The 27,118-nt window shown below is 39.3% G+C and overlaps 1 protein-coding gene across 1 annotated transcript in view; it reads right to left on the reverse strand.

Moving 5' to 3' along the window:
• LOC116986619 (synaptonemal complex protein 1-like) overlaps positions 1-27,118 on the reverse strand; it is a 73,608-nt gene that overhangs the window by 25,591 nt on the left and 20,899 nt on the right. Inside the window, exons 6-15 of the mRNA XM_033042198.1 lie at positions 25,388-25,446; positions 22,626-22,695; positions 20,590-20,663; positions 17,343-17,451; positions 12,556-12,650; positions 8,022-8,206; positions 7,692-7,759; positions 3,218-3,279; positions 2,960-3,076; positions 445-549 (exon numbers count right to left, since the gene is read on the reverse strand). Coding sequence (XP_032898089.1) covers positions 445-549; positions 2,960-3,076; positions 3,218-3,279; positions 7,692-7,759; positions 8,022-8,206; positions 12,556-12,650; positions 17,343-17,451; positions 20,590-20,663; positions 22,626-22,695; positions 25,388-25,446 — 944 coding nt within the window. The remainder of the gene's footprint in view (positions 1-444; positions 550-2,959; positions 3,077-3,217; positions 3,280-7,691; positions 7,760-8,021; positions 8,207-12,555; positions 12,651-17,342; positions 17,452-20,589; positions 20,664-22,625; positions 22,696-25,387; positions 25,447-27,118) is intronic.

A 27,118-nucleotide genomic window follows, 5' to 3' on the forward strand; every position in this document is an offset into this window, starting at 1 on the left:
AGACTTTAGGAGTGTTCACCCTCCCCTCTCCCTATCAACAACACCACATTTGTGGAGTAATTTAAGTTCCTTGGAACCATAATCTCCAGCGACTTAAAATGGGAGGCCACCATCGACTCCACAGTCGAAAAGACCCCACAGGGGATGTACTTCCACGGCAGCTGAGAAAACACAATCTGCCACAGGCAATGATGGTCCAGTTTTATACTGCCATCATAGAATCTGTCCTCACCTTCTCCATCATGGTCTGGTTTGGCTCAGCCACCAAGCATGGCATCCGGAGGCTGCAGCACATAGTTCGATCAGCTGAGAAGGTTGTTAGCGGCAACCTTCCCCCCTAATTGACAAACTGTATACTGCAAGGGCCAGGAAGCGAGTGGGTAAGATCATCTCTGACCCCTCTCACCCTGGCCACAATATTTAGAAGTACTTATTTATGCACACCTCTTTGTTTTCTGTTATTTCTTTAAGGTTTGCATTTTCTTTCATCAATTCATCTACACATTTCTGTAAATCTTCTGTTTTGTGTACCAGTATATCCATTCTGTCCTGTAAAAACAATATAAATATTCTTAAAATATGTTCCTTTTCGGGGAAAAAGCCTATCCTGCTGAAAGTTTGGGGCACTAATAGGATTCTCAAAGGTGTTAGAAAACAAAAGCTCATGTTTAATCTGCTTAGTAAAACAAATTTATAAGTTACTTTTCTGCTTGTAGTACTTACTGTTACAATTTCCACCCTTTTCTCACCTTTACATGGTCTATCTCTGAACCTTTCTTTCCTTTATACATTCTCTCCATTACTTTCTCAGGAGATATGCATATAGCAAACATCTATTACAACCCTAAAGATTCCTATAATTATCCTGACTATACTTCCTACCACTTGTGTCCTGTAAGGACTTAATTCCATTCTCCCAGTTCTTCCTTCTCTGTTATATTTGTACTGTTGATGAGACTTTCCACGTCAGTGCCTCTGAACTGACTTCCTCCTTCCCAAATGGCGACTTCCTAACTACCATCATGGAAAGAGCCATTGACTGTATTTCCTCTATTTCCCACCTTTGGTTTCACCTTCTCGCCTCCTGGATTTATCAAGAACAACATTCCTTTGGTCCACCCTTTCTACCCCACCAGCCTCCGTATTCACCCTCCTATTTCACACATTTCCCCCAATAATCAGTTTTCACTCACATTTCCTCAACTCCTCCTTGATTCTAACACCCACGTACATTAGGGGTAATTTACAAAAGCCAGCTAACTTTCCAACCAACATGTGGGAGGAAACTGGTATGCTTGGTGTAGATTGGTTATTGCATGTGAACCAATCAGAGTATTGTACTACCACTAACTCCACCTTATTGAACACTTCATATTAACACTCGCGTCCTATATTACGTAGTCGCACTAGTGATAGAGTGGAACTAACATGTATTGTACTGTGCCATTATGACTGATGATTAAAGCTGACTTAAACACCAGACAGTGTCTGTACACTTGTTTACATGGTGTCAGAAAGCTGGAAACTACCCACTGTCCGTTTATTGGGTTTTATTTGTGTTTTATTGATTTGATCTTTTGCCCCGATGGCTCACCCGTGCCGAAAGCCAGCCCAACTAGTCTTTGATACAGACATAGGCGAGCGCTGGAGGCTCTTCTTGATCAACTATGAGCACAACATTAATATCGCCCATTGCAACGACCCAGATGAGGTCAAGGCATCTCTCTTGCTCAACCTGGCTGGACCATAGGCTATGAATCGCAATGTCCTTCAATGGTTTGCTGCACTAATTCCATGTCCTTGGGCTTCATTCCAGTATTAATTTTGATTATGACCTCTCACTGCTGATTATATGTGTGCCTGGAGAAGTCCCAGGTCTACTCAATCTCTCATTGCACCAATCAAAGCATTCCAAATCATATCTGAATATTATGGTGCCTGCTCTACCCATGGGCTGTGATAGCATGCAGCATTCTTCCCAAACTGGTGGAATAGGTTCCACCACCAATTGCAAGCACAGATCACCTTCCCTCTGAATAGCAAAGTCTGAGCTTCAACCAGCATCAGCTATTTTTCATTGGTGCAAGCTTCATAAAAAATGGGCTCCATGATTACCTGCTAAGGCAATAACCATGCAATTAGTACAGGCTGTAAAATAACGAGATTACACTGCAATTTTGAGTGCATCCTGTGACATAAGAATCACCGATTAATAAATTTATTGCAATGTTTGTACACATCTTCCAGCATTTTCAATTACTTCCAGTCTTGTGAATACATGCACATATCAGATAATCAGTCCATAGTCCAATTCTATGTTCATGTATTTCCAGAAAGTAACAGGATTTAGAAACCATATGCTATAAAATTATGGAAATTCAATTGACAATTTTCAATTGCTTAAGATTAACATCCAAATATCCAAGATGATTTGTTATTCAATAGGAACAGCAATTTTACTGAAAGATGAAAATATTATTTTGTTGAGCTCTTTAATGGTAAAAACACATGATTTGTCTCATAGCTGTATGCCTGCAGGTATTTGTATTGCTCTTACTCTTCTAGGAGGTGAATATTTATCGTAATTAGCATAATTGCCAAAGCTAGCATTAAAACAGCAAGTGCAGTAAAGTTTGGAGATGAATAATTATAGTCACTTTACGTGCTTATGGTCACTTGTACCTCGTGCTGTTTAAAATTTTTTATCAGAGTTAACAGTAAATAATTCACTTTTCAAATTTATTCTCCTCGCGAAATGATCTCTCTATCAGTTGCACAGCCATCGTCAAGCAATTCGCAAGCACTTAACAATACCTTTTTATTGTTTTTGTTAATCTAATTTATTTATATTTAGGTCTGATCTATTCTTGTCTTTTATTCCATGACAAAAAATCTATTAGATATTCTGGCATTTCAAATTCTTATGTGTAAAGACATAGATATAGAAATAGAAACTAACTTGTAAGTCATTCTGCATTTTCTTTTCCATTTTCAATTCTTCAAAGTATTTTATCCTTTCTAACTTTTCACTTGCTAGTTCTTCCTCTATTTTTTCTTTACTTTTTGTGTTGTTTTCCTATAAAAATAATCAAAACACATCCAAATTACACAAGATATAGATTAGACTTGGAAATCAAACACCTTGCAAAATTGATAGCTTTACTTGTTTTATATATTTGCAAATAGAAAAATGTTGTAAGTTTATTTTAAAGATTACCAAAATCTCTGTGAGTTGATTAATCTTCAATTCATGTTCAATTTTAAGCTGTTCCAATTCCCCTGCAAAAGTTCAATAGATTTTTAATTGCAATTTCCTATCAAAATCTAAAAGGCTTTAATTATTTAAAAATAATTAATTTAACAATCAAGATTTTTTTTACTTTTACAGGATTTTTCAGTTTTGCACCTTCATCAAAGTAATTAACTTGCATACAAGCCTCCTAAATGCCGCATTGGGAATGACAAAATCACCTTTTCCTGAAGTACAAATCACCTGATTCCACAGGCTCTAAATTACAAACCATCCTGACCTGGAAATATACTGCTGGTCTTTCATTGTCACTGATCCTAAATTCTGGAAATCTCTAACAGCACCGTGGGCATATCTACCATAGAGGGACTGGTGTGGTCAGGAAACAATCCGTTCACAGGGACTTTTAAGAATGGGCAATAAATGCTGACCTTGCTAGAAGCATCCAGTTCCCCCAAAAAGTCCAAAAATATGTTTGGGATCAGGAGCGGACAATGCAGATATTAACAGCTTCAAAATTAGGAGGTGGCACAAAGTTAATTGCATTAATAACTGATGATGTGGGCGGCGCCGATTTCAACATCGGGAGCCTGGGAGCTCCAAACCGGCGCGGCCTTGTCGGCTTCGGAAGCCGCGGTCTCCAGCTAGATAGCGGCCGTTCCAGGTGGCCCAGCCGCTGAGAGGACTCTCCCGACGACGGGGCAACACCACCCGGTGAGAACGGCCAGGAACATCGGGCCTCCATAGAGGCAATTGCGGTGGCCTCAATAGGCCTGACTTTGGGGTGAACTTGGGATAGGGACTGGACATTGTGCCTTCCCCCACAGTGGTGTCCATTGTGGGGGGATGATTTTTTTGTCTGTAAGGTAATCCTGTTAGTCTTTGTCCAAGATGGCTGCTGTGAAGGGAGAGTGGACGCTGGCGCGCTTTAGCTGCCGCTGCTCTCTCTTCACATTGTGTTTTTGATTTTGATTTTTGGACTGAATTCTGTTTTTAATTTGTGTTTCTGCGATGTCTTTATTATTTATTTTATTCTGATTATGTTTATATTTCCTGTTAACCTATGTAAGGTGTCCTTGAGATGTCTGAAAGGCGCCCAATAAATAAAATTTATTATTATTATTATAATCGTTGACCGTCCTGGTGTGGATATCATCAGCATGAACCATAATAGGATATAGACAACATTGTGACTACTTTTCTTCTGAAGTGCAACTTGATTAGGTGCTTCTTTAAGCATCATCCTCTCATTTTAATTTTCTCTTTTCAAATCAAATGGTCATTAAAAAACTGAATGAAATGCCCTTAGTGAGTTTTGCATTTGGGTGTAGAAATTAACCTATTTTATCCAAGAAATCAACCTATTTTATCCAAGAATATTATTCACCATGAGTGCACCACAGATGTAGTGAACTGAAACAAAGCAAGGCAGAAATTAAAGCATCAAGAATACTATTGAAAGTTAACTTGAAGGAGAAAACTTCGGAATTTAAAATACCTAATTATCTATATTACTAAAAGTCTGATCTTGACCACTTCCTGTTGTTCTGTATATTGATTTTAGAAAAACGCTGCCACTTACGGCTGTGATTTTTGGCCATCTTACTCGGAGTCCCCCTCCGCTGCGCAGGACAAGAGGATTTTTCCCATCGATGAGAAATAAAAGTTATTAGTGGTTAAAAAATGTTGAGATTCTCTCTCCTGAAGTGCCTCAGTCAGTCTCTGCAAGATGGGGGAGCGAGAGAGTCACGTCTCTCAGTCTGAGCTGTGAATAACACTGAACACATGTCTACTAAACTGTGAGTGTGGTTTTACTGACCTTGAGTGCCCTTAATGTGAATTTGGTAGACTTGCACCCTGCATGAAATGGAATGAAACTGCATTTGAATGTGGTGGCCTTGCACCCTGCTAGAAATGGTATGAAACTACTTGAATTTGTTGGCCTTGCACCCTGCTTGAAATGGTATGAAACTGCACTTGAATTCGGTGGATTTGCACCCTGCTTGAAGTGGTAGGAAACTGCACTTGAATTTGGTGGCCTTGCACCCTGCTTGAAGTAGTAAGAAACTGCAATTGAATTTGGTGGCCTTGCACCCTGCTTGAAATGGTAGGAAACTGCATTTGAATTTGGTGGTCTTGCACCCTGCATGAAATGGAATTTCAAGGAATAGCTGTGAGTCAACTGCCAGGCCACCAACTGTGAGTGAACTGCCAGCACATCAGGCTTGGGTGACTGAGCTGCCACCCCAAGAATCCATTTAGCCTAATGTTCATACTAGCCCTCCGGAAACCAGTCCCTTCAGCCCACAACACTCATACTAGCACTCCAGAAAGCCCCCCGCCCCTCCCACTGGCCACCAATATTGGAATTGGTGGAGAGGTGCAATATTGCGCTGGGGGACCAGCCCTCCCGTGTGAACATGGGACCCAACGGGTCCCACTTAGTCTAGTAATAACTAAATTCTACAAGACACAGCCTGTAGACCTCTATGTATCTCTTTGCACATAGGTGTTCAGCGAGTCAGAAGGTTTCAACAAATATATGACAGGAAATTCACAAAATTCTAATTCCAAGTTCTGTTGGATTTGTGCTTTATACTGTACATTTCAGTTCTAGAGCTTACTGCATCATGGATGCATTGGTGATCATTTTCCAATAATCTCTCGACTCTGGACTAGTTCCTGTGGACTGGAGGGTAGCCAATGTAACTCCACTTTTTAAGAAAGGAGGGAAAGAGAAAATGGGGAATTACAAACCAGTTAGCCTTACATCGGTAGTTGGGAAGATGCTTGAGTCAATTATTAAAGATGTTATAGCAGTGGATTTGGAAAGCAGTGACAGGATCGGTCAAAGTCAGCATGGATTAATGAAGGGGAAATCATGCTTGACTAATCTTCTGGAATGTTTCCAGGATGTAACAAGTAGAATCGATAGAGCCAGTGGATGAGGCGTATCTGGACTTTCAAAAAGCCTTTGACAAGGTCCCACACAAGAGATTAGTGTGCAAAATTAGAACACGGTATTGGGGGTAGGGTAGGGTATTGACATGGATAGAGAGCTGGTTGGCAGACAGGAAGCAAAGAGTAGAAATTAACGGGTCCTTTTCATAACGGCAGGCAGTGACTAGTGGGGTGCCGCAAGACTCGGTGCTAGGATCCCAGTTATTTACAATATATATTAACGATTTAGACGAGGGAATTAAATGTGACATCTCCAAGTTTGCGGATGACACAAAGCTGGGTGGTAGTGTAAGCTGCGAGGAGGATGCTATAAGGTTGCAGGGAGACCTGGATAGGTTGGGTCAGCGGGCAGATGCATGACAGATGCAGTATAATGTGAGGTTATCCACTTTGGTGGCAAGAACAGGAAGGCAGATTATTATCTGAATGGTGTCAGATTAGGAAAAGGGGAGGTGCAACGAGACCTAGGTGCGCTTGTACATCAGTCACCAAAAGTAAGCATGCAGGTACAGCAGGCAGTGAAGTTAGCTAATGACATGTTGGCCTGCATTGCGAGAGGATTTGAGTTTAGGAGCAAGGAGGTCCTACTGCAGTGGTACAGGGCCCTGGGGAGACCGCACCTGGAGTATTGTGTGCAATTTTGGTCTCCTAATTTCAGGAAGGACATTATTGCTGTTGAGGGCAGTGTATGTTCACCAGGTTAATTCTCGGGATGGTGGGACTGATATATAATGAAAGAATGGGGCAACTGGGCTTGTATTCATTGGAATTTAGAAGGATGAGAGGAGATCTTATAGAAACATATGACATTCTGAAAGGATTGGACAGGCTATATGCAGGAAAAACATTTCAGATGTTGGGGGAGTCCAGAACCAGGGGTCACAGTTTTAGAATAAAGGGTAGGCCATTTATGACTGATTGAGGAAAATGTTTTCACCCAGAGAGTTGTGAATCTGTGGAATTCTCTGCCACAGAAGGCTGTGGAGGCCAATTCACTGGATGTTTTCAAGAGGGAGTTAGATTTAGCTCTTAGGGCTAAAGGAATCAAGGGATATAGGGAGAAAACAGGAACGGGGTACTGATTTTAGATTATCATATTGAATGACGGTGCTGACTCCAATGGGCCGAATGGCCTACACCTGCATCAATTTTTCTATGTTTCTTCTACATGTGCTTATCATATATGATGCTGGCAGGTACAACCTTAACTTTAACCATATTCATCTGATGATAAATTACTGGATGTTACTTTAAACATGTCATTTAAACATGTTAATATAGGTGCTAATCTACAACAATTAGAATCTGAATGAAATTCCCATCAAATAGAGAATTTATATTGACTACAATTCCAGCTGGTTACCGAGACAATTGCAGTGTATATAGGAAATAACTGTTCCGAATAACCAGACCAAATGTTTAAGGGGCAATAAATATTTTCAATCCACCCAAGTAAATATTTCAGATATTTTATAATCACCTAGTATTGTAGTCCTTTTTTCCAACTCTGAAGAAGAAATCTGTAAAGTTTCTTGGACCTGCTTTGATCTGTTGAAAAAATACTGAGACACTTGAGTTTATAGCAAATATATTATTAAGCCTATCCATAACCTCACACTTCAGATATTATTTTTTGATGTAGACAAATGTATATTTGGTAGACAAGTTTGATATCTATCAAATAGTAAATAATGACTTTTATGAAATAATTTACTACTTTCAATCAGCAACATACATTTCTTGTATATTTTGCACCTTAGGCATCTACTTAGTAGAAAAATATGATGTAGTTTTGAATATTTTTTGTTACCTTTGCTGTTCTGTTCTGAAAGATTCTTCCAAATGTTTTACTATTTTTCTAAGTTCATCAATTTCTAATGCACTACTTGATGCAACTTTATCAAATTCTTCAATTTTGCTTTCCTTTTCTTTAGTAACCTGAATGATAACCGTCTTTAAATTTCCTAATTCTTCTTCAAGAGACTTTTGAGAAATCTGTTCAGGGCAAAGAGATTTAATCGGTCAAGTAAGTAATGTGAATTTCATTGTAAATTACAATTAAATATAATTCAATAGTTCATTAAACTTAAAAAAACAATGAAATCTTCAGCGTAGGAAGACTGACTGAACTGTATTGCCTTCCATCACAGTGAAGAATGTTGTGGTGGATGTTTATGTTAATTCTATTGTGTATTGTGTGTTCTTTTTAATTGTATGGCTACAATTCATTTCACTGTAGGTTAATTGGTGCATGTGACAAATACATTTTGAACCTTGATCTATTTTATAGCAAATGTCTTCACCTTGAAGAAATTTGGTGAAGAATTACTGAGCTGGACTCTGATCTGTAGATATTGTGATTCATCAGACAAGATGAATTAGCTAGAGTTTGATCACAGATGGCAATAACCACACCTTATGTTCAGTAACAATTTAGATATACAGTAGTAAGTGAACAAACAAGTTTGAGGTAATGCAAAAAAACAATGATAATTTTGTTTAATGATGGTGAAGTGACTGGTGTCCATTTTCTTTCAAACACAAGACATTTGTTCCTTGTGGTGGAGGCGTGGGGGAGTCAGGTTCCTAATTAAGGATTAAAGGCAACAGGATGATTGTGAAGGAAGGAACTGCAGATGCTGGATTACACTGAAGATAGACACAAAATGATGGAGTAACTCAGTGGAACAGGTAGCATCTCTGGTGAGAAGGAATGGGTGACGTTTTGGGTCGAGACCCATTCGCAGACTGATTGTGAAGTTGGTCTTGGACTAACTGCAAAGGCATGTATTCAGGTCAAGTGATAGGATATTAGGCACGTGGATGAGTTGGGTAATTCATGGCACAGGGTCCTGGCACAGAGTACCATGATCAAAAAATGTAGAAAAAAAGGGAAGCTAAAAAATGCCAGTGAACCATCAAAAATATAAAATATAATAAGAGTTACATAAATATATAACAAGCAAACGTGCAGCAAAAGTAAATACTAACTCTTTAAAAACAGTGGTAAGATAAATTATCAAGGAGAATAAGGGAAATGGCTGAAATAGTGAACAAATATTTTGTATCCATTGTCCCAATAGATGAAATAACAGGCTGTCATTAATAGTAGGGTACCAAAGGATTCCCCCCCCCCCCCCCCCCCCCCCCCCCCAATATATTGGCTAATTACAATCCATGTGCAGTTGTAGTCACTGTAACTAAGGATAATTATATTACTTGCCTTGGTACAGTATTTTTCCTTACATTGATTCCTAGCACAAAGGAAATGAGAGATTGGGGATCTGGGTACACTCATTGCAGTACTGAAGGATGCATATTGATTTTAGTGAAAAATAAACAATTCCAAGAGTAACTATCAAAATAGGTCGGAAAGCTGTTTTTTTTTGTACCTGGACAGTGTTGATGAAAGGTTAACCATTGAGGATTAAAATTAGGAGAATCTGGTTTTTTCTGGGTTGTGGGTATTTTGGATTCTCTATCCTCAAGGGGTCTAGATGCTCAGGTTATTTATAGCATTCAGGACAAGGCTTTTATGTCTTGAGATATGTTTTAGGATAAAGTTTTATGGGTTTAGGCAGGAAAGCAGGCACAGTTGACAATCAGCCATTATATTATAGGATAGCGGTACAGATTTATTCTTGATCAAATGTCTAAAATTCTACACATGTAGTCAAGGAATGGTGCATAATGATTTAAACGTATGGTCCTTTATTGAAAACCAAGTATCTGTAGAAACTAGAAAGCTGAAATAAAAAAGGAAATGCTGGAAATACTCAGCAGGTTAGGCAGCATCCAACACTTTAATTCTCCATCCCAGTCCCACTCTGACCTCTGCATTTTTAGCCTTTACGACTCCACTAAAGTCTAATATAAGCTTGAGGAATAGAGGGAAATCCGCAATTAACACTAATGATGATGTCGCATCAGAACTAAAACAAAGACAGAAATCAACATTTTAAATTGTAGAGATGGGAAAGAGTAGTGAGAACCAAAGAGACTCTGAGAGTATGTATAAAGTAGACGGATGTAATGCTTACTGGGAGAGTGCAATGAAGGCTTGTTTATTGCAGCTGGTCTGTCGGCAGGTTATGTAAATTGAGGGAGTTAAATTAAGGTAGAGGAGGAAAAAGATGCAATGTTGGAATTATGAGATACAGAACAGTCCAATGTTAGGAAAAACAAAAAAAAAAAGAATGATAGGAATATTTAGGAAATCATGTATTATTTTTGAAGAATTAAAAATTACAGGTTAACATTACAGGTTGATGATCTTTCATCAAAACTGGTTAGCATTAAATACACGTTGGGATGCTGTTCTTTGAGCTTACATTAAGCTTTGTTGGAACAGTGTGAGCCCAAAGATGACAAGGTAAGAGTGGGAAAGGGATGGATATTTAAAGGGATAAGCTACTGGAAACTCAGGACCATTCATGCCAAATGAAAAGTGGAATTCTGTAAAACAAAAGGATGCAAAATCTCCATCTCATCAATCTAGGGAAGAACACCTTGCGTGTACTAAGTGTAGTGCACAAAATTGGAAGAAGTACAAGTAAATATCTACTTCACCTCATAGCGTTTGAGCCCTGGATGGTGGGAATGGAAGAGATAAGAGTACAGATGTTGTACCTCTTGTATGGGAAAAATACGGTGGTAATTGATGAGCTGGAAGAGAGAAACATGGACTCGGACAAAAATCTCATCTGCACATTGGGTACGGCCTCTGATGAACTGGATCAAGTAAAACAAGTGGCGTGCAATGGCATTTGCTTTTTTTGTGATCTGCTGACATAATGCAGTATGGGTGTATTGATATGGAGGCTGCGAGCAGCAACAGCTAGACTACTGTCTATGCAGATAGGAAAATATTTACACAAAGTCTATTCTAATAACTTAACAAAATACTAAAAATTAGGTTGCATTATCTGTTGATTATGATACTACACACTGTGAGATGAATCCCACCATGTGAAAGTGAATTAAATAAAATCTATTAATATGTCTTTAAAATAACAATTAAAAAAGGATGCTGTTAAAATCCACTCTCTCAAGTATATTCCTTTCTACTTTTAAAATCTTTTTATTAGCTTTTTTTTCAAAAACAAAAATAACAACAAAAAGAATAAACATAAACATAACAATGATATTGATACATAGGGATCAGGATTACATTAATAATAGGTATAACCTAAATATGAGTCCAATGTCAAAATACACATTGAATATAGACCTCCCGGTCTCCATGTAAATATAGTTAAATGTTTAAAAGAAAACATATATAAAAAAAACCAAAAAGATAAAAAGAAAAAAAAGAAAAAAAGAGAAAGGAAAAAACAAACTAGAAAAAAAAAGCAAAACAGAATCTGGGCTGCAAAGAATTTCAACAATTTAAGTTCCTGTTTGTCGTCAAGTCCGTTCCACCGTATAAAGGTAAAATAATTTTTATAACGGTTGGAGAGGGGACAATTTATGTTGTGTGAAAATGTTGAATAAATCTTCCCCAAGTCCTGTCAAATTTAACCAAGGGTTCAACAATGTCACTCCTGATTTTTTCTAAATTTAAACATGATATCGTTTCAGAGTACCAATGGAGTGTGGTCGGAGGGTTAGAGTCTTTCCATTTAAATAAAATAGATCTTCTGGCAATGAATGTGGTAAAAGCAATCAGCCGATGGGCGGAACGGGACAAATGAATAGAATCTAACATTGGTAGCCCAAAAATTGCAGTAATAGGATGAGGTTGTAAATCAATACCTAAAACTACAGAAATAGTATCAAAGATTTATTTCCAATATTTTTCCAAAAGTGGGCAGGACCAAAACATATGGGTCAGTGAGGCCACTTCAGAGTTACATCTATCACAGGTAGGATTTATATGACCATAAAACAAGCTAACTTATCTTTTGACATATGAACTCTGGAAACCACCTTGAATTGTATCAAAGCGTGTCTTGCACACATTGAAGAAGTATTAACTAATTGAAGAATCCTCTCCCATTTCTCTAAGAGAAATTTAGAGTTCTCTTTCCCAGTCATTCTTAATTTTATCAAATGTATCTATTTGTAATTTCAAAATCAACTCATAAATATGTTCCTGAGTAAGGCTATAATACCTAGATGACCCAAACTCTAGAAGCACATTTTAAAGCTGGCTTTCATTATCAAAACAGCAACTTGATGTAGTCAGTGAACTCCGCTTTACAAAGGAAGATCTGGGTTCTTCCCTGTGTAGATTCAGTTCAATCTTAGACGTCCCTTGATGATATTTAGCTGAAAACCATTTCCCCAGTTACATAACACAACTTTGCAAGCAATCTTTCTATATTGATAGTAATAATTCATACCTCTCTTTTGCTTAACAAGTCCTTTGTTTTGTCTAATTCTGTTGTCAAGTTTCTTTCCTTGACATTCAACTCTTGAACGTTTTCACTGAGGTGTCCTTTTAAAGTAATTTGATAAATGAAAAATGAATAAAAACTATGACAATATAAAATTACATTTCATAAATATCTTTCTACAAGTATGAATTTCTATCTTAGAAGTTTGAGGAGATTTGGCATGGTGCTGAATATTCTCAAATTTCTGCAAGAGTACAGCAGAGATCATATAAGTAAGTAAGTTTAAGTAAGTAAGTTTATTGGCCAAGTATTCACATACATGGAATTTGCCTTGGTGCTCCGCCCACAAGTAACAACATGACATAGTCACAGTTACGAATGACTCAAAAAACACTAAACATTAATAATAATAATAAAACATTAATGATAAAACACCATTGATCAAGCATGTGAACCAATAAAATACCAGATCAAAGGGAGGCTACAGATTTTTGGCTGTTGTGTAAAGCAACTACTCGTGGATAAAAACTGTTTTTATGTCTAGCTGTGGCAGCTTTGACAGTCTGGAGTCGTCCCAAACTTTTCACCCTGTACACACACGACTGTGTCTCCACCCAGGAAAACACCATCATTATTAAGTATGCGGATGATACCACCATCCTGGGCCTCATCAAGGGGGGGGGACGAGTCGGGCTACAGGAGTCTGGTGAACGACATTCTTGCCTATGGTGAGGTGAACGACCTAAGCCTCAACACAGACAAGACAAAAGAAATAATAATGGACTTCAGAAAAAATCCACCCCCCCCTGCAGCCCCTCATCATCAAGGGGACTGTGGTGGAGAGGGCTGACAGTTACAGATACCTGGGACTACAAATAACATCAGATCTGAACTGGACTTTGAACACTGCAGCCACAGTGAAAAAAGCCCAGCAGAGACTGTACTTCATCAGGCTGCTCAGAAAAGCTGGTCTGCACTGTCGCCCTCTCACCCAGGTCTACAAAGGACTGGTAGAGAGCATCCTCGCCACAGGCATCACGGTGTGGTATGGAAACACCACACAGACAGAGCGGAAGGCTCTGCAAAGAGTCATAAAGACTGCAGAGAGGATCATCAGAACTGAACTCCCCTCCATGGACACAATCTACACACAGCGCTGTCAAAAAAGAGCAGGGAGAATCATTAGAGACACACTACATCCAGCTCACTCCCTGCTCAAACACAAAAACTGCACATACAACCTCAGGCACAGACGAGCGGACAGTATCGCCACAAATAGAACACGCTTTTTTAAGAGCTTCTTCCCTGCAACAGTGAGACTCTTGGCCAAAACACAACAAAATGAACTGATGTCCTGATATAGTGTTTGTGCAAGTTACAATGCTCTATGTGTCTTCTGTGTGTCTTTTTAAATTTAAATTTTTTTTTTTTAATTTTTAATTTTAATTTTTAACTTAACTTGACTCTCTGAATAGCCGCACAAGAGTTCCTATGTGTGTAAGCACAAATGGCAAATAAAGTTTTTGACCTTTGACCTTTTGACCTCCAGAGGGAAGTGATTCAAATAATTTGTTGCCTGGGTGAGAGGGGTCAGAGATGATCTTGCCCGCTCGCTTCCTGGCCCTTGCGTTCATTAATGGAGAGAAGGTTGCAGCCAATAACCTTCTCTGCTGATTGGACGATTCGCTGCAGCCTCCAGGTGTCGTGCTTGGTGGCTGAGCCAAACCAGACCATGATGGAGAAGGTGAGAACAGACTGTACGAAGGCCGTGTAGAATTGGACCTGCCTGTGGCAGATTGTGCTTCCTCAGCTGCCGCAGGAAGTACATCCTCTGTTGTGCCTTTTTGACTGTGGAGTCGATGGTAGCCCCCCACTTAAGGTCCTCGGAGATGATGGTTCCCAGGAACTTAAAATACGCCACAGATGTGACTGTGGTGTTGTTGATGGTGAGTGGGATGAGGGGAGGGGGAGCTCTCCTAAAGTCTACAATCAATTCCACTGTCTTAAGAGCAGATATTGACTGATTTGCATGGCCTGGTTGGATAACTCGAATGCCAATAACATAAGAGGCTGCAGAAAGTGGTGGATATTGCTTGCTCCATTACAGATATTCAGCTCCCCACTATCAAAGAAATCTACATGAAACATTGCCTCGAGGGTAGCTAATATCAGCAAAGACCTATAGCAGCCTGGCCATAGACTCATCATGTGGCTACCATCGGGAAGAAGGTACAGGAGCCTGAGAACCATTACCGCTAGGTTCAAAGCAGCTTCTTCCCATCAACCTTAGTACAATCCTAGCCACAACCGTATCTCAGCACTGAATTACTAGGGACTTTGTATAAGGGGTGCACTACGCATCTTGGCTTGTACTATTGTAGTATGAGGTGCAGTATAACTGACAAGTTAATTATATTGTCATTTATAGAGAGAAAAAAGTGAGCCAAAATTACAGATGGTTGCTTGGCAGAAATACCCTCTTCTCATACAGACTGAAACAAAGAGTGAGTTACTTAAAGTTGGAGAATTGGATATTGATTTAAGGAGGCTGTAATGTGCCCTGGGGTGTTGTTCCTCAGATATACCTTGGGCATGGGTTTTAGCGGCATTTGAGGTCACAAACAATTAGGTCAGTTCGGGAGTTAGATGGAAATTAAACTGCAGTCATCCAGATATCACTGATATCTGTGGACTGAACATAGTCATAGAATCAAAGAGCAGTACAGCATGGAAACAAGACCTTCACCCCCAATTCATCCAAGTTGCCTAACCAAACAAGTCCCTCGTGCTTGTGCTTATCCATCCTCTCCATATAACTCAAATCTTTCAGTTCCAGCAACACTCTCATAAATCTTCTCTGCACCTTTTCTCGCTTAATGACACCCCTCGTATAGCAGGCCAACCAGAAGTACACTCTACTCCAAATATGGCCGTCCCATAAAGCAATAACCCAATCTGCATTTGGTTTCTCCAATGTAAAGGAGATCACTGCTTCATTTGTTTGTGTTTCTTTTGTTAGGATATGTCAATTATCACTAGAATAGCAAAATTATATACAGTGCATTCAGAAAGTATTCAGACCCCTTCACGTTTTCCACATTCTGTTACGTTACAGCCTTATTCTAAAATGGATTAAATTCATGTTTTATCTACGCACAAGACCCCATAATAAAAAAGCGAAAACAAGTGTTTAGACATTTTTGCAAAGTAATTAAAAAAAAATAACTGAAGTATCACATTTACATAAGTATTCAGACCCTTTACCCAGTACTTTGTTGAGGCACCTTTGGAAGCGATTACAGCCTCAAGTCTTCTCGGGTATGACGCTACAAGTATGGCACACCTGCATTTGGGTAATTTCTCCCATTCTTCTCTGCAGATCCTCTCAAGCTCTGTCACGTTGGATTGGATGGGGGGCGTCGATGAACAGCAATTTTCAGGTCCCTCCAGAGATATTCGATCGAGTTAAAGTCCAGGCTCTGGCTGGGCCACTCAAGGACATTCACAGACTTGTCATGAAGCCACACCTGCGTTATCTTGGCTGTGTGCTTAGGGAGTTTGTCCCGTTGGAAGGTGAACCTCTGCCCCAGTCTGAGGTCCAGAACGCCCTAGAGCAGGTTTTCATCAAGGATCTATCTCTGTACTTTGCTCCGTTCATCTTTCCCTTCGATCCTGACCAGTCTCCCAGTTCCTGCCACTGAAAAACATCCCCACAGCATGATGCTGCCACCACCACCATGCTTCACCATAGGTATGGTATAGGCCAGGTGATGAGCACTGACTGGTTTCCTCCAGAAGTGACACTTGGCGTTCAGGCCAAAGAATTCAACCTTGGTTTCATTAGACCAGAGAATCTTGTTTAGGTGCTTTTTGGCAAACTCCAAGTGGGCTGTCATGTGCCTTTTACTGAGGAGTGGTTCCGTCCGACCACTCTACCATAAAGACCTGTTTGGTGGAGTGCTGCAGATATAATTGTCCTTCTGGAAGTTTCTCCCATCTCCACAGAAGAACTCCTGAGCTCTGACCATTGGGGTTCTTGGTCACCTCCCTGACCAAGGCCCTTCTCCCCCAATTGCTGTTTGGCCGGGCAGCCAGGTCTATGAAGAGTCCTGGTGGTTTTAAAGTTCTTCTATTTAAGAATGTCAGAGGCCACTGTGCTCTTCGGGACCAGCAATGCTGCAGAAATTGTTTTATACCCTTCCCTAGATCTGTGTCGCAACACAATCCTGACCCGGAAGTCTACGGACAATTCCTTCATTTTCATGGCTTGGTTTTGCTCTGACATGCACTGTCAACTGCGGGACCTTATAGAGACAGGTGTGTGCTTTTCCAAAACATGTACAATCAATTTAATTTATCACTTGTTGACTCCAATCAAGTTGTAGAAACATCTCAAGGATAATCAATGGAATCAGGATGCACCGAAGCTCAATTTTGAGTATCATAGGAAAGGGTCTGAATACTTATGTAAATATGATATTTCAGTTATTTCTTTGTAATTTGCTAAAATTTCTAAACGCCTGTTTTCACTTTTATATTATGAAGTATTGTGTGTAGATCGATGATAAAAAAAATAATCTAATCAATTTTAAAATAAGGCTGTAACGTTACTAAATGCGGAAAAAGTGAAGGGGTCTGAATATTCTGAATGCACTGTAATTCCTCTAAACTCTGAATTTCATAGATTTACAGAATTCCAATTGCGTCTCTTATTTCTTTAGCTTATTCATTGCATAAACAGAATTAATTCAGAAATTAATTTTAGATTGATCAAAATATGTAAAGTTGCTTACTATTTGCTTCCTCTAGCCGATCATTTTTAGTTTTGGACTCCTGCAGATTAATCCATGTTTCATGAAGTTCAGTATCTTTTTGTTTATACTGCTGTTGGAATTGCTGTACCTTGGAATGAACAGTTATAAACTGTTATTAGGATACTTATTGTATTAGGATACTTGCCCAATTCACTTTTCCTCATATTACTTCCATCTCAGCCTGCAATTTATAGTCTTCTTTATGCAAAATTCAACCTTGTACCTTTACCACTTCAAATACCAACAATGAGACCTTTCTACTAATGAAGAGATGCGTCAAGATGGAAACGAACCAAGACTATCACCTTTGTTTATATCTATTGCCACTAGTTTCGACACTGACATTGTTTATATTTCAATGGATGAGATAGACCTGCAATTGAGAAATGGAGAATAAATGCACTGATAATACAAGCCTCTGTATGAGCCCAAGTGAACGCTTGCTACATGACAGAACATAGCTTCCATATCAGTTTCAGTCTAAATTCAAAACTGTTAAAAACTATGAGCAAACTGAGACAAACAGTGCTGAACATGCCCAACTTTGAGGCTGCTGCATTGAACATCTGATGGTTTCTGGCAGAAAAATGCACAATTTAATTACTTTAATAGTCAATAGATAGACAATAGACAATTGGCGCAGGAGTAGGCCATTTGGCCATTCGAGCCAGCACCACCATTCAATGTGATCATGGCTGATCATCCCCAATCAGTACCCTGTTCCTGCCTTCTCCCCATATCCCCTGACTCTGCTATTTTTAAGAGCCCTATCTAGCTCTCTCTGGAAAGCATCCAGGGAACCTGCCTCCACCACCCTCTGAGGCAGAGAATTCCACAGACTCACCTCTCTCTGTGAGAAAACGTGCTTCCTCAAAAAGAGAACTTTCTTCAAAAAGAAAACCTCTGAATCTTTACACAAAAGTGAGCACACTTCTCCAGCTTAAGCCTGGTAGAAACCTGATGTGTGTACGTTATGATTTAGGTATTAATGATATGGTAAATCTAACTGTGGTAACTACACAGGTGTTTTCTTTCTCTCTGCCACATAGAAAGTCAATGGCACAACAACATATCAGTACCAAGATCAGCTGAAGCTCAGTAGCTAACTTGGAATGTGCACATAATTCTCATGTTTGTACATGCTCACAAGCTCATTAACCAAAGCATGTAGGAGGATGGGTCTTACATTCAACACCCACATGACCAAAATCCTCTTCCAAGCTGCCCTCCAACAATAAAGGTTAATGATGGGAAACATGAACCACAGATCTTTGGAACTATCTCTTGGTGAAGAAATCCATCAATGATGAATTTCACCATTATTTTCCCAAGAAAGACATTTGTCAATTGAGGAAAAGAATGTCAGAAGATCTTGACCTCACACCTAACACAAGACTCATGATCTACATAGCATCAGTGATCCCTATTCCCCCATAAGCTTCTGAGACCTAGATTACTTACAACAGGCTTCTCAGAGCACTGCCAAAATACCACCCAAAAAGACAAACTCTGTTTAAGTGGCCATAGAAACAGGTAAGAATTGGTTCCACTCAAAGGCTCAAATGTATTTCCAGCCAATCATGACTTTAATAAAACTGAACTAACAGAGTGCCTGGAGAAAATAATGAAAAGAGAATCTACAATATGACAGCACAAAATGAAGTCGCTAGACAAATATTAAAGCTAATTAATATTTAACTTCTTCTCTAATACTTGTTAAACAAGTGTTGAAGGAAGTGAGTGAAACATGAGCTGCTTTTATAAAACCCATTTTTTTTTACATGAGTTGCGACTTGATGTCATTGCATTTTACTGCACTATGGCTCATCAGGATATAATACTAAGATACTGTGTATCATTGAAGGCTTTCAGCTCTCATAATACAACCTGATAACACAACATAACATGATGAGCTGTCATTTACTATTACTTACTACAGTGGGCATTAACTCCTTTAGTTATTACTAGACCAACTGGGCCCTGTCACACGGGAGGCCTGGTCCCCCAACGCAAGCAGTTCCCCTTTATTCCAGCACTCACCCATAGCCGACAACTGCGCAGGGCCTGCTCATTTTGCCTTATTCAGCCTCCCTCATTTTTAAACTTTAAAAAAAAATGCATTTGCACTTGCTAGGGCGAGCAGAACTCAGTGTACTTGGATGGCAACAATGTTGCGAGCAGGGCTAAGCACAGGGAAAAAGCAGTTATTTGTTCCGCGTTTCTACACACGTGAACATTTTCATAAATAACTCTGGAAATTATGCATCATATTTTCAGATGAGGCGATTTTTGGCATCATGGCATAAATCTCCATCAGAATATGTAAAAATGTCACCATTAGAAGGGGAGAGGGGGGAGGGAGAGTGGGGGGAGAGAGAGTGGGGGGAGAGAGAGGGGGAATGGGGGAGAGGAGGGGAGAGTGGGGGAGAGGAGGGGAGAGGAGGGGGGAGAGGGAGAGAGGAGAGGGAGGGGGGAGGGAGAGGGGGAGTGGGGGGATGCCCTCGGCCAAGTGCGAGTCAACTCTGAGCAGGAGGCGACAAATCTCACTGAGAGTCTGTGGGGTGGGGGGGTTTAACGTAACTCGCAGCTCGTGGAAAACAGTGCCCAGCAGGCTGCGAATTTGAAAACTCTGCGCAGCTGGCCGCGAAGAGCAGAGCCATTGTGATGTCATCAACTCGTTAGCGCTTTAAAAAATCTCAGATTTGTGAACTATTTTAATTAAAAATTCGGGAAATAATGATCAAATGTTCGAGATCATGAGGTAAATCTCTATTGGAATATATATATATATATATAAAATACAAAATTGCAAGAAAAGGTTAACACAAGGTATATAAGGAGGCACTAAACAAAACAACAAAAAAAGAAACAATTCTACACTAATATAAACTTTCATCATAAACAATAGTCTAAAGATCAGGAAGAGTACTCATTTTGGTGGACTGAATATCGTAGCATGTGGAATTTAATGATTTAAGGGACTTTGAGGTGACCGTTTCGGAAGAGTTATTAGTTACCAGTTATTAATTAAATTGAATGGGTGATCACCAGAGTGGATTCAAGACACATTCCCTGAGTTTTCCCAATTCTCACTCCATGATAAATCATTCTGATTTATTAGACTTCAAATCATAAAATGTACTCAATGTAATCCAAATCAAGCTTTCTTCTTAAGTTGTGGATAGAAACAAATTCCTTTTAAAGTTTATTGTGCATAGTAAAATACCTCATTCTCTTTATCATTCAGTTGCTGTTGATATTTATTCTTAAGCTGTTCTCTTTGTTCAATTTCTTCCTTTACTGCAACAAAACAGGATCATGTCACTTGATTTCTTAGAAAAGGAATACAAGAAATATTAGCCTAAACACTCAGACAATATCATCTAGCTTGAAATGGATGGTCGCATTAAAGTGAAGTTGTGACACGTGGTAATAATGGCAAAATAATGCAATGGTGAGGCTGCTTTAGTAGTATTCAGTTTTGTGCACCCTGCAATACGAAGGATGTCATTAAGCTGGAAAGAGTGCAGAGAAGGTTTACAAGGATGTTGATAGGAATTGAAGGCCTGGGCTATCGGGAGAAATTGGGCAGGCTCATACTTTATTCATTGGAGTGCAGGAGACTGAGGGGTGATCTTTGTGGTGTATAAAATCATGAATGTGGGGTGAATGCACTGTCTTTTACCCAGAGTAGGAGTATCAAGAACCAGAAAACAAAGGTTTAAGATGAGAGGTGAAAGATTGAAAAAGAACCTGAGCTGTCAACCTTTTCACAGAGTGTGGTGTGTACAGAACAAGCTGCCAGGGAAGATGGTTGAGACAGGTACGAATATTCTAAAAACATTTGGACAGGTACATGGATAGAAAAGATTTAGAGGGATGTGGGATAAATGTGGGCAAGTGAAACTAGAGTAGGTAGGGCATCTTGGTTGGCATGGGCAAGTTGACAAAAAAACTCCTGTTTCCGTGCTATTTGATCAAATCACGCAGAATCTATGGAAAGAAAAACAGAGTTAATATTTTCAGGTCAGAGACCGTTCGTCAGAATTCGAGAGATTAAAATAAAAGTAATTTGAAGTTCCGGAGAAAGTAGCAAGAGGAATGAGTGTAGCAAAGATAATATTTTTGATAAGAGAGAGATCTGATAAGTGTATAGTGCCGTTAGAGAGTCGGCCAAGGCCTACTGGATCTCCCGATTGCGAAGCATTTCACCTCCACTTCCCATTCCCGTACTAATCTCTCTGTTTTGGGCCTCCTTCATTTCCAGAGTGAGGCCACATGCAAATTGGAGGAACAGCACCTCACATTCAATCCCCCCCACCTAGATTCACTCCTCTTCCCCCATTAAAAGTCAGTTAACCAACTCCATAGTTCACAACAACATATCCCACATTGTCCCTAGCCAACAATCAGCCTATTAAGGAACCTGCCTGCCCGAGGTCAATTGTTGCCAGCCCCAATTTGTCCTAGTTTTTTCTTGCTTCCAGACCTCCCCCAAAAAACCCCATTGCATTCCAAATTGTTTATTGACATTATGGTCTGCTTATATTGCTTGTTGTGGTTGGTGATCAGAGATTATGCAGCAATGCCCTCATCAAGATGGGATCCAGCATAATTCATCCTATAAATGTGTTTTACATGTCCCAGTTTGGAAGTTTAAGGGAACTGATGGTATCCAAACACCAAATATTAACAACCCAATTTTGCATTATCAATCTTGTATTGCTCTAAGGTCACTCTATTACTGAACCCCTCCCATACAACCCCTTAACTTTCAAATTATCTAATTTAATTCATATTACCCTTCTTCATATCTCCTTCAAAATATGTCGTTTCACATTTCGGACAGACCTGATGATAGAAATTCATCTTTGGCTACAATTGCTCGCTGTCAATAAAATATTAACTTCCCATATTCCAAACCTCACTTTCCGCTTTTCTTTTTATCTCAAAATGATGTTTTAAGGAACAAGTTAAGAGTATGGAAAAGAAAGGAGAAGATGTTGAAGGAGCCAACTTCCACAGTTTAGGATTAGACAACCTAAGAGCATAGAATTTCAGTGGGTCTGAGGAGAGAGTGAGGCAAACTCATACAAGATTATGGAAACAAATAAAATTGATAATAATAAACAAAGTACAATATTTGATCTGACAGGTCAATTGTCTTACCTGACCTGTGTGCATTATTTGGATAATAATAGTTATGCATGAAAAATATATATTTATTAATAATATTAGCATTTAATAATGATAGATACTTACGCTTAAATATAATTTCTAATCTTGTATTTTCAGCCTGAATGCGAATTTCTTCAAAAGCCATTATTATTCGCTACAGTAGAATTACAAATAGGAAACTGTAAATAATATAAATGAACTCTATACTATCAAAATATAAGCAAAACTATTTGTTATAGCTTTATCCAAAGCTTTTGCTTTGGTATATGTAAATAGTGTATCAAACTCAGACGCAATTGTCATATAATTCAGGTTCAAAATGACAGTAGCAAATCTTATATTTAATGTCAATTATGTAGAATAGAATTTTACTAACCAATTACAAGTTCCATTTGCAACAACTAGGAGATAATCAAGGAGATGCTTGTGTTTTAACAGAAATCTGACATGATCAATTTGTTCTCTTTTGATTTTACTCTGTCTATTGTTGACTTAAATTCAGTGAAATGAAAAATGAGAGACCAACTGATCCTGTCAGCTTAAGTTAATGACCCTCTATCAATCAAAACACAGGAAACACTAGAAAAACATATATCTCTCAGAACAATTTTAACTAACTGTTGAGTTTTGAGTCAACCTACAAGCTGAATAGCTAATAAACAAGGTTCCTTTATAGAAACACGCTGCACAAAACCACATTCTTGCAAACATATGACCTGTGGAATGGCACAAAGAGAGGAGAGAGAAGGGAGCGTACATCCATATACAAGAAACAAGATACATTTATTTGTCACCTGTACCAATTGGTACAGTGAAATGTGTGGTCGCCATACCACCATACGAATAATAGAGCACAGAACACGATACTTTAACACAGACATCCCCACACAGCGGGATCAACGTGTGGGGATGTCTGTGGAGCCTTCCACTGTGAGGGAAGGCTCCAAAATGCAGTCATCCTCCTCTGTTGTCCTCCCATGGTCGAGGGGCTCCCGAGCCCCCCGCTGTCGCCGCTACGGGTAGCCCGATGTTCAGGCCCGCTCGCCGGGGTGATGGAAGTCCGACGTCGGGTCTGGAGGATATACAAGTCAAGTCAAGTCAAGTTTATTCGTCACATACACATACGAGATGTGCAGTGAAATGAAAAGTGGCAATGCTCGCGGACTTTGTGCAAAAAGACAAACAAACAAACAAACAACCAAACAAACTACAAACAGAATCACATATTCTTTTACATATTAAATATTGTGGGCGGAAGGAAAAAGGATCAGTAAAGTTAGTCCCTGGTGAGATAGGAGTTTACAGTCCGAATGGCCTCTGGGAAGAAACTCCTTCTCAACCTCTCCGTTCTCACAGCATGGCAACGGAGGCGTTTGCCTGACCGTAGCAGCTGGAACAGTCCGTTGCAGGGGTGGAAGGGGTCTCAGAGACAGGACAGTTCTCAGAGATATTCAAGCCAAGGAACTTGAAACTATTGACTCTCTCCTCTGCCGTTAAGTAAATGAAGGCAGATTCATGGATCCTCAGCTTTTCCTTCCTGAAGTCAACAATCAGCTCCTTGGTCTTGCTGATGTTGTCAGCAAGACTGTTATTCAAGCACTATTCAATGTGGTTAGGAGAGATAGATCAGCCATGATTGAATGGTGGAGTAGACTAGAAGGGCCGAATGGCCCAATTCTGATCCTATCAAATGATCTTATGAAAAGATTTAAGCATGTGTTAAAAGCTTCCTTGAAAAAACACAAAATTCCCACTGACTCCTTGACACCTCTGGGCCAGGATTTCTCAGAGAAGCGAAAGATCATTAGGATGATATTGAATATCTCATGGCCATGTATTGAGCATATACAGAAGCTCTTTTGAAGCAACAGAAAGAGTGGACCACCTCACAATTTCGCCATCTGCCTGTTTTGTCAGCCTTTCCTTGCTCTTTCAGAGAAATAAACTACATTTCCTACACAGAGCTTCATTAGCTACCTCAGAACTCATAAATCCTGAGTGGAAGCAAATCATTCTCAAACTAAGAATTGTCTAAGAGAAAACAAGTAGAGTCATTAATAAACTTTCAGTCATGATTCCATTAGTTTGGCAAAACATTCCTACTCCTGTTTTACTAAACTATATACAACCATATCAGATTACATGTGCACGTAAAAACAAATCTCATTCATAACTTATTGAGCGTGGAAGGCTCCGTTGAGATGCAGAGGAAAGAGAACAGTGACACCAAAATAAGGGAACAGAATAATAGGGCGGCATAGTAGCACATAGTTGCTGCCTTAGAGTTCCTGAGACCCGGGTTCGATCCTGATTACAGATGTTGTCTGTATGGAGTTTGTATGTTCTCCCTGAGAGCGCAAGGGTTTTCTCCGGGTGTTCCAGTTTCCTCCCACACTCCAAAGACATACAGGTTTGTAGTTTAATTGACTTCAGCGTAATTGTAAATTGTCCCGAGTGTGTAGGATGGTGCTAGTGCATGAGGTGATCGTGGGTCGCCGTGACTTGGTGGGCCGAAAGGCCTGTTTCCAAGTTGTATCTCTTTTTTAAAAATCCATTGTTGGAGAATGAAAAGAAAAATTCCATTGTGTGGTGTAAACCCAGTAAAACGACAGAGAAATAACACAAAATATTGAGTAACTCAGCGGGCAGGCAGCATCTCTGGAGGACATGGAGCCAGATTAAATAGAGGAGATGCAAGAAATAAAGAGAAAACCAAGTTTGAGTGGTTCTCCAACTCTGCAAAGATGAGGAAGAATATTTGATATCTTGTTTAAAAGCACTTGTTATAAAGCACCAGAATATCCCACGTTCCATTGCTATTCAACTCATTTTGAAGTAATACCTACCTCAATATTTTCAGCATTTTCACCATAAAGTCGCCGTGTTTCATCTCTTTCTGTTTCATCTAATATAGGTACAAGCAAGAATATAACTATGATTTTAACATGGAATAAAAATGATAAAGTACAAGGCTTGAAATAAAAAAGTTCTAAGATAGTGATAATTTTCCACATGATGGAAATTTCCACACTGAGGAAATTTTAGAAACATCAAAATACTTTCACAACAATTATTTCCAAAGTGAAAATAACAAATTATTACAATTTTCAAAGATTTGTTGTACATTATTTTTTCAGTAATTCAGTAATGAATCACTAACAACAATAACCTTGTCGCTTCCTTTGGTGCGTTGGGAATACTGAAATTATTTTGTTACACTCAGAATATAGACCTCCCTGCATTATGAACGCCCAATTCATGGACATGCATTGTGTACAAACAATGCAGAATAAATATTATTAAGTTCAAACAAGCATAATTCTTGAAAAAAATGCATTAATATGTGACCTCCCCACAGTAATAAGGCACCATTGTCTCCAAGTATGCAAACTGCATGTTTACAGCAAGAAGCCATTAAAGAGGACACAAAGTGCTGGAGTAACTCAGAAGGTCAGGCAGCATCTCTAGAGAACATGGATAGGTGCTGTTTCAGGTGGATACCCTTCTTCAGACTTCTTCTCAACAAGAAATGTCACCCATCCATGTTCTCCAAAGAAGCTGAATTACTGCAGCACTTTGTGTTCTTTTATGCATTAACCAGCATCTGCAGTTCTTTGTTTCTACATTATGCCATTAAAGAGATTTTGTTTGCAAATTGACAAGATGTCACTGTAACATCCACTGACCATCCAGTTGACCATGTAACATCCACTGATAGTCCAAGACCATCAAAACCACCTATTGAATGAAGTACATCCCAATTTTGTATTATTGTAACCAGGCGGAAATAATATTCACATCATTTGGCCCTCGGAAAGGGTCTGGACCTGATGATATACCTGGTCCACAGGCCTGTCTTCATCGATGGGACAGTGGTGGAGAGAGTCAAAAGCTTCAAATTCCTGGGTCCACATAACTCTGAAGACAGTCCTGGACCCAGCACATTGATGCAATCATAAAGTAAGTCCATCAACACCTCTACTTCCTAAGAAGACGGAGGAGATTTACGAAGTCAATGAATATTCTCTTGAACTTCTACACGTACACAGTAGAAAGCATATTGACCGGTTGCATCATGGCCTGGTTTGGCAACTTAAACACCCAGGAACACAGAAGATTGCAAAAAAAAAAAAAAAAAGAATGGTGAACACTGCCCAGTCCATCATTGGTACTAACCTCCCCACCATCGAGGGCATCTACAAGAATCGCTGGCCTCAAAAAGTCAGACAACAGTAAGGACCCACACCATCCTGGCCACACACCCATTTCACCTATGCCATTAGGAAGAATATACAGGAGCCTGAAAACCGTAACGTGCAGGTTCAGAAACAGCTTCTTCCCTACAGCCATTAGGCTATAAAACAATACAACTTCCTATAAGCTCTGAACTACATAAACTTGGGAGCATTGTTTTTTTTTTGTCTTTTTGCACTATTATTGTCTGTTTTTTATGTGTGCGTGCATGCGTGTGGATATAAATATATGTATGTATGTATATACATACACTGAACTTTTCTTCTCTCACTTATTATATTGTTTAGAATGTAATTGTTTTTATTTTTTTAGTATGTTTTAAT

Source organism: Amblyraja radiata, chromosome 24 (genome assembly GCF_010909765.2).
Source record: "Amblyraja radiata isolate CabotCenter1 chromosome 24, sAmbRad1.1.pri, whole genome shotgun sequence".
NCBI classification, from domain to species: Eukaryota; Metazoa; Chordata; class Chondrichthyes; order Rajiformes; family Rajidae; genus Amblyraja; species Amblyraja radiata.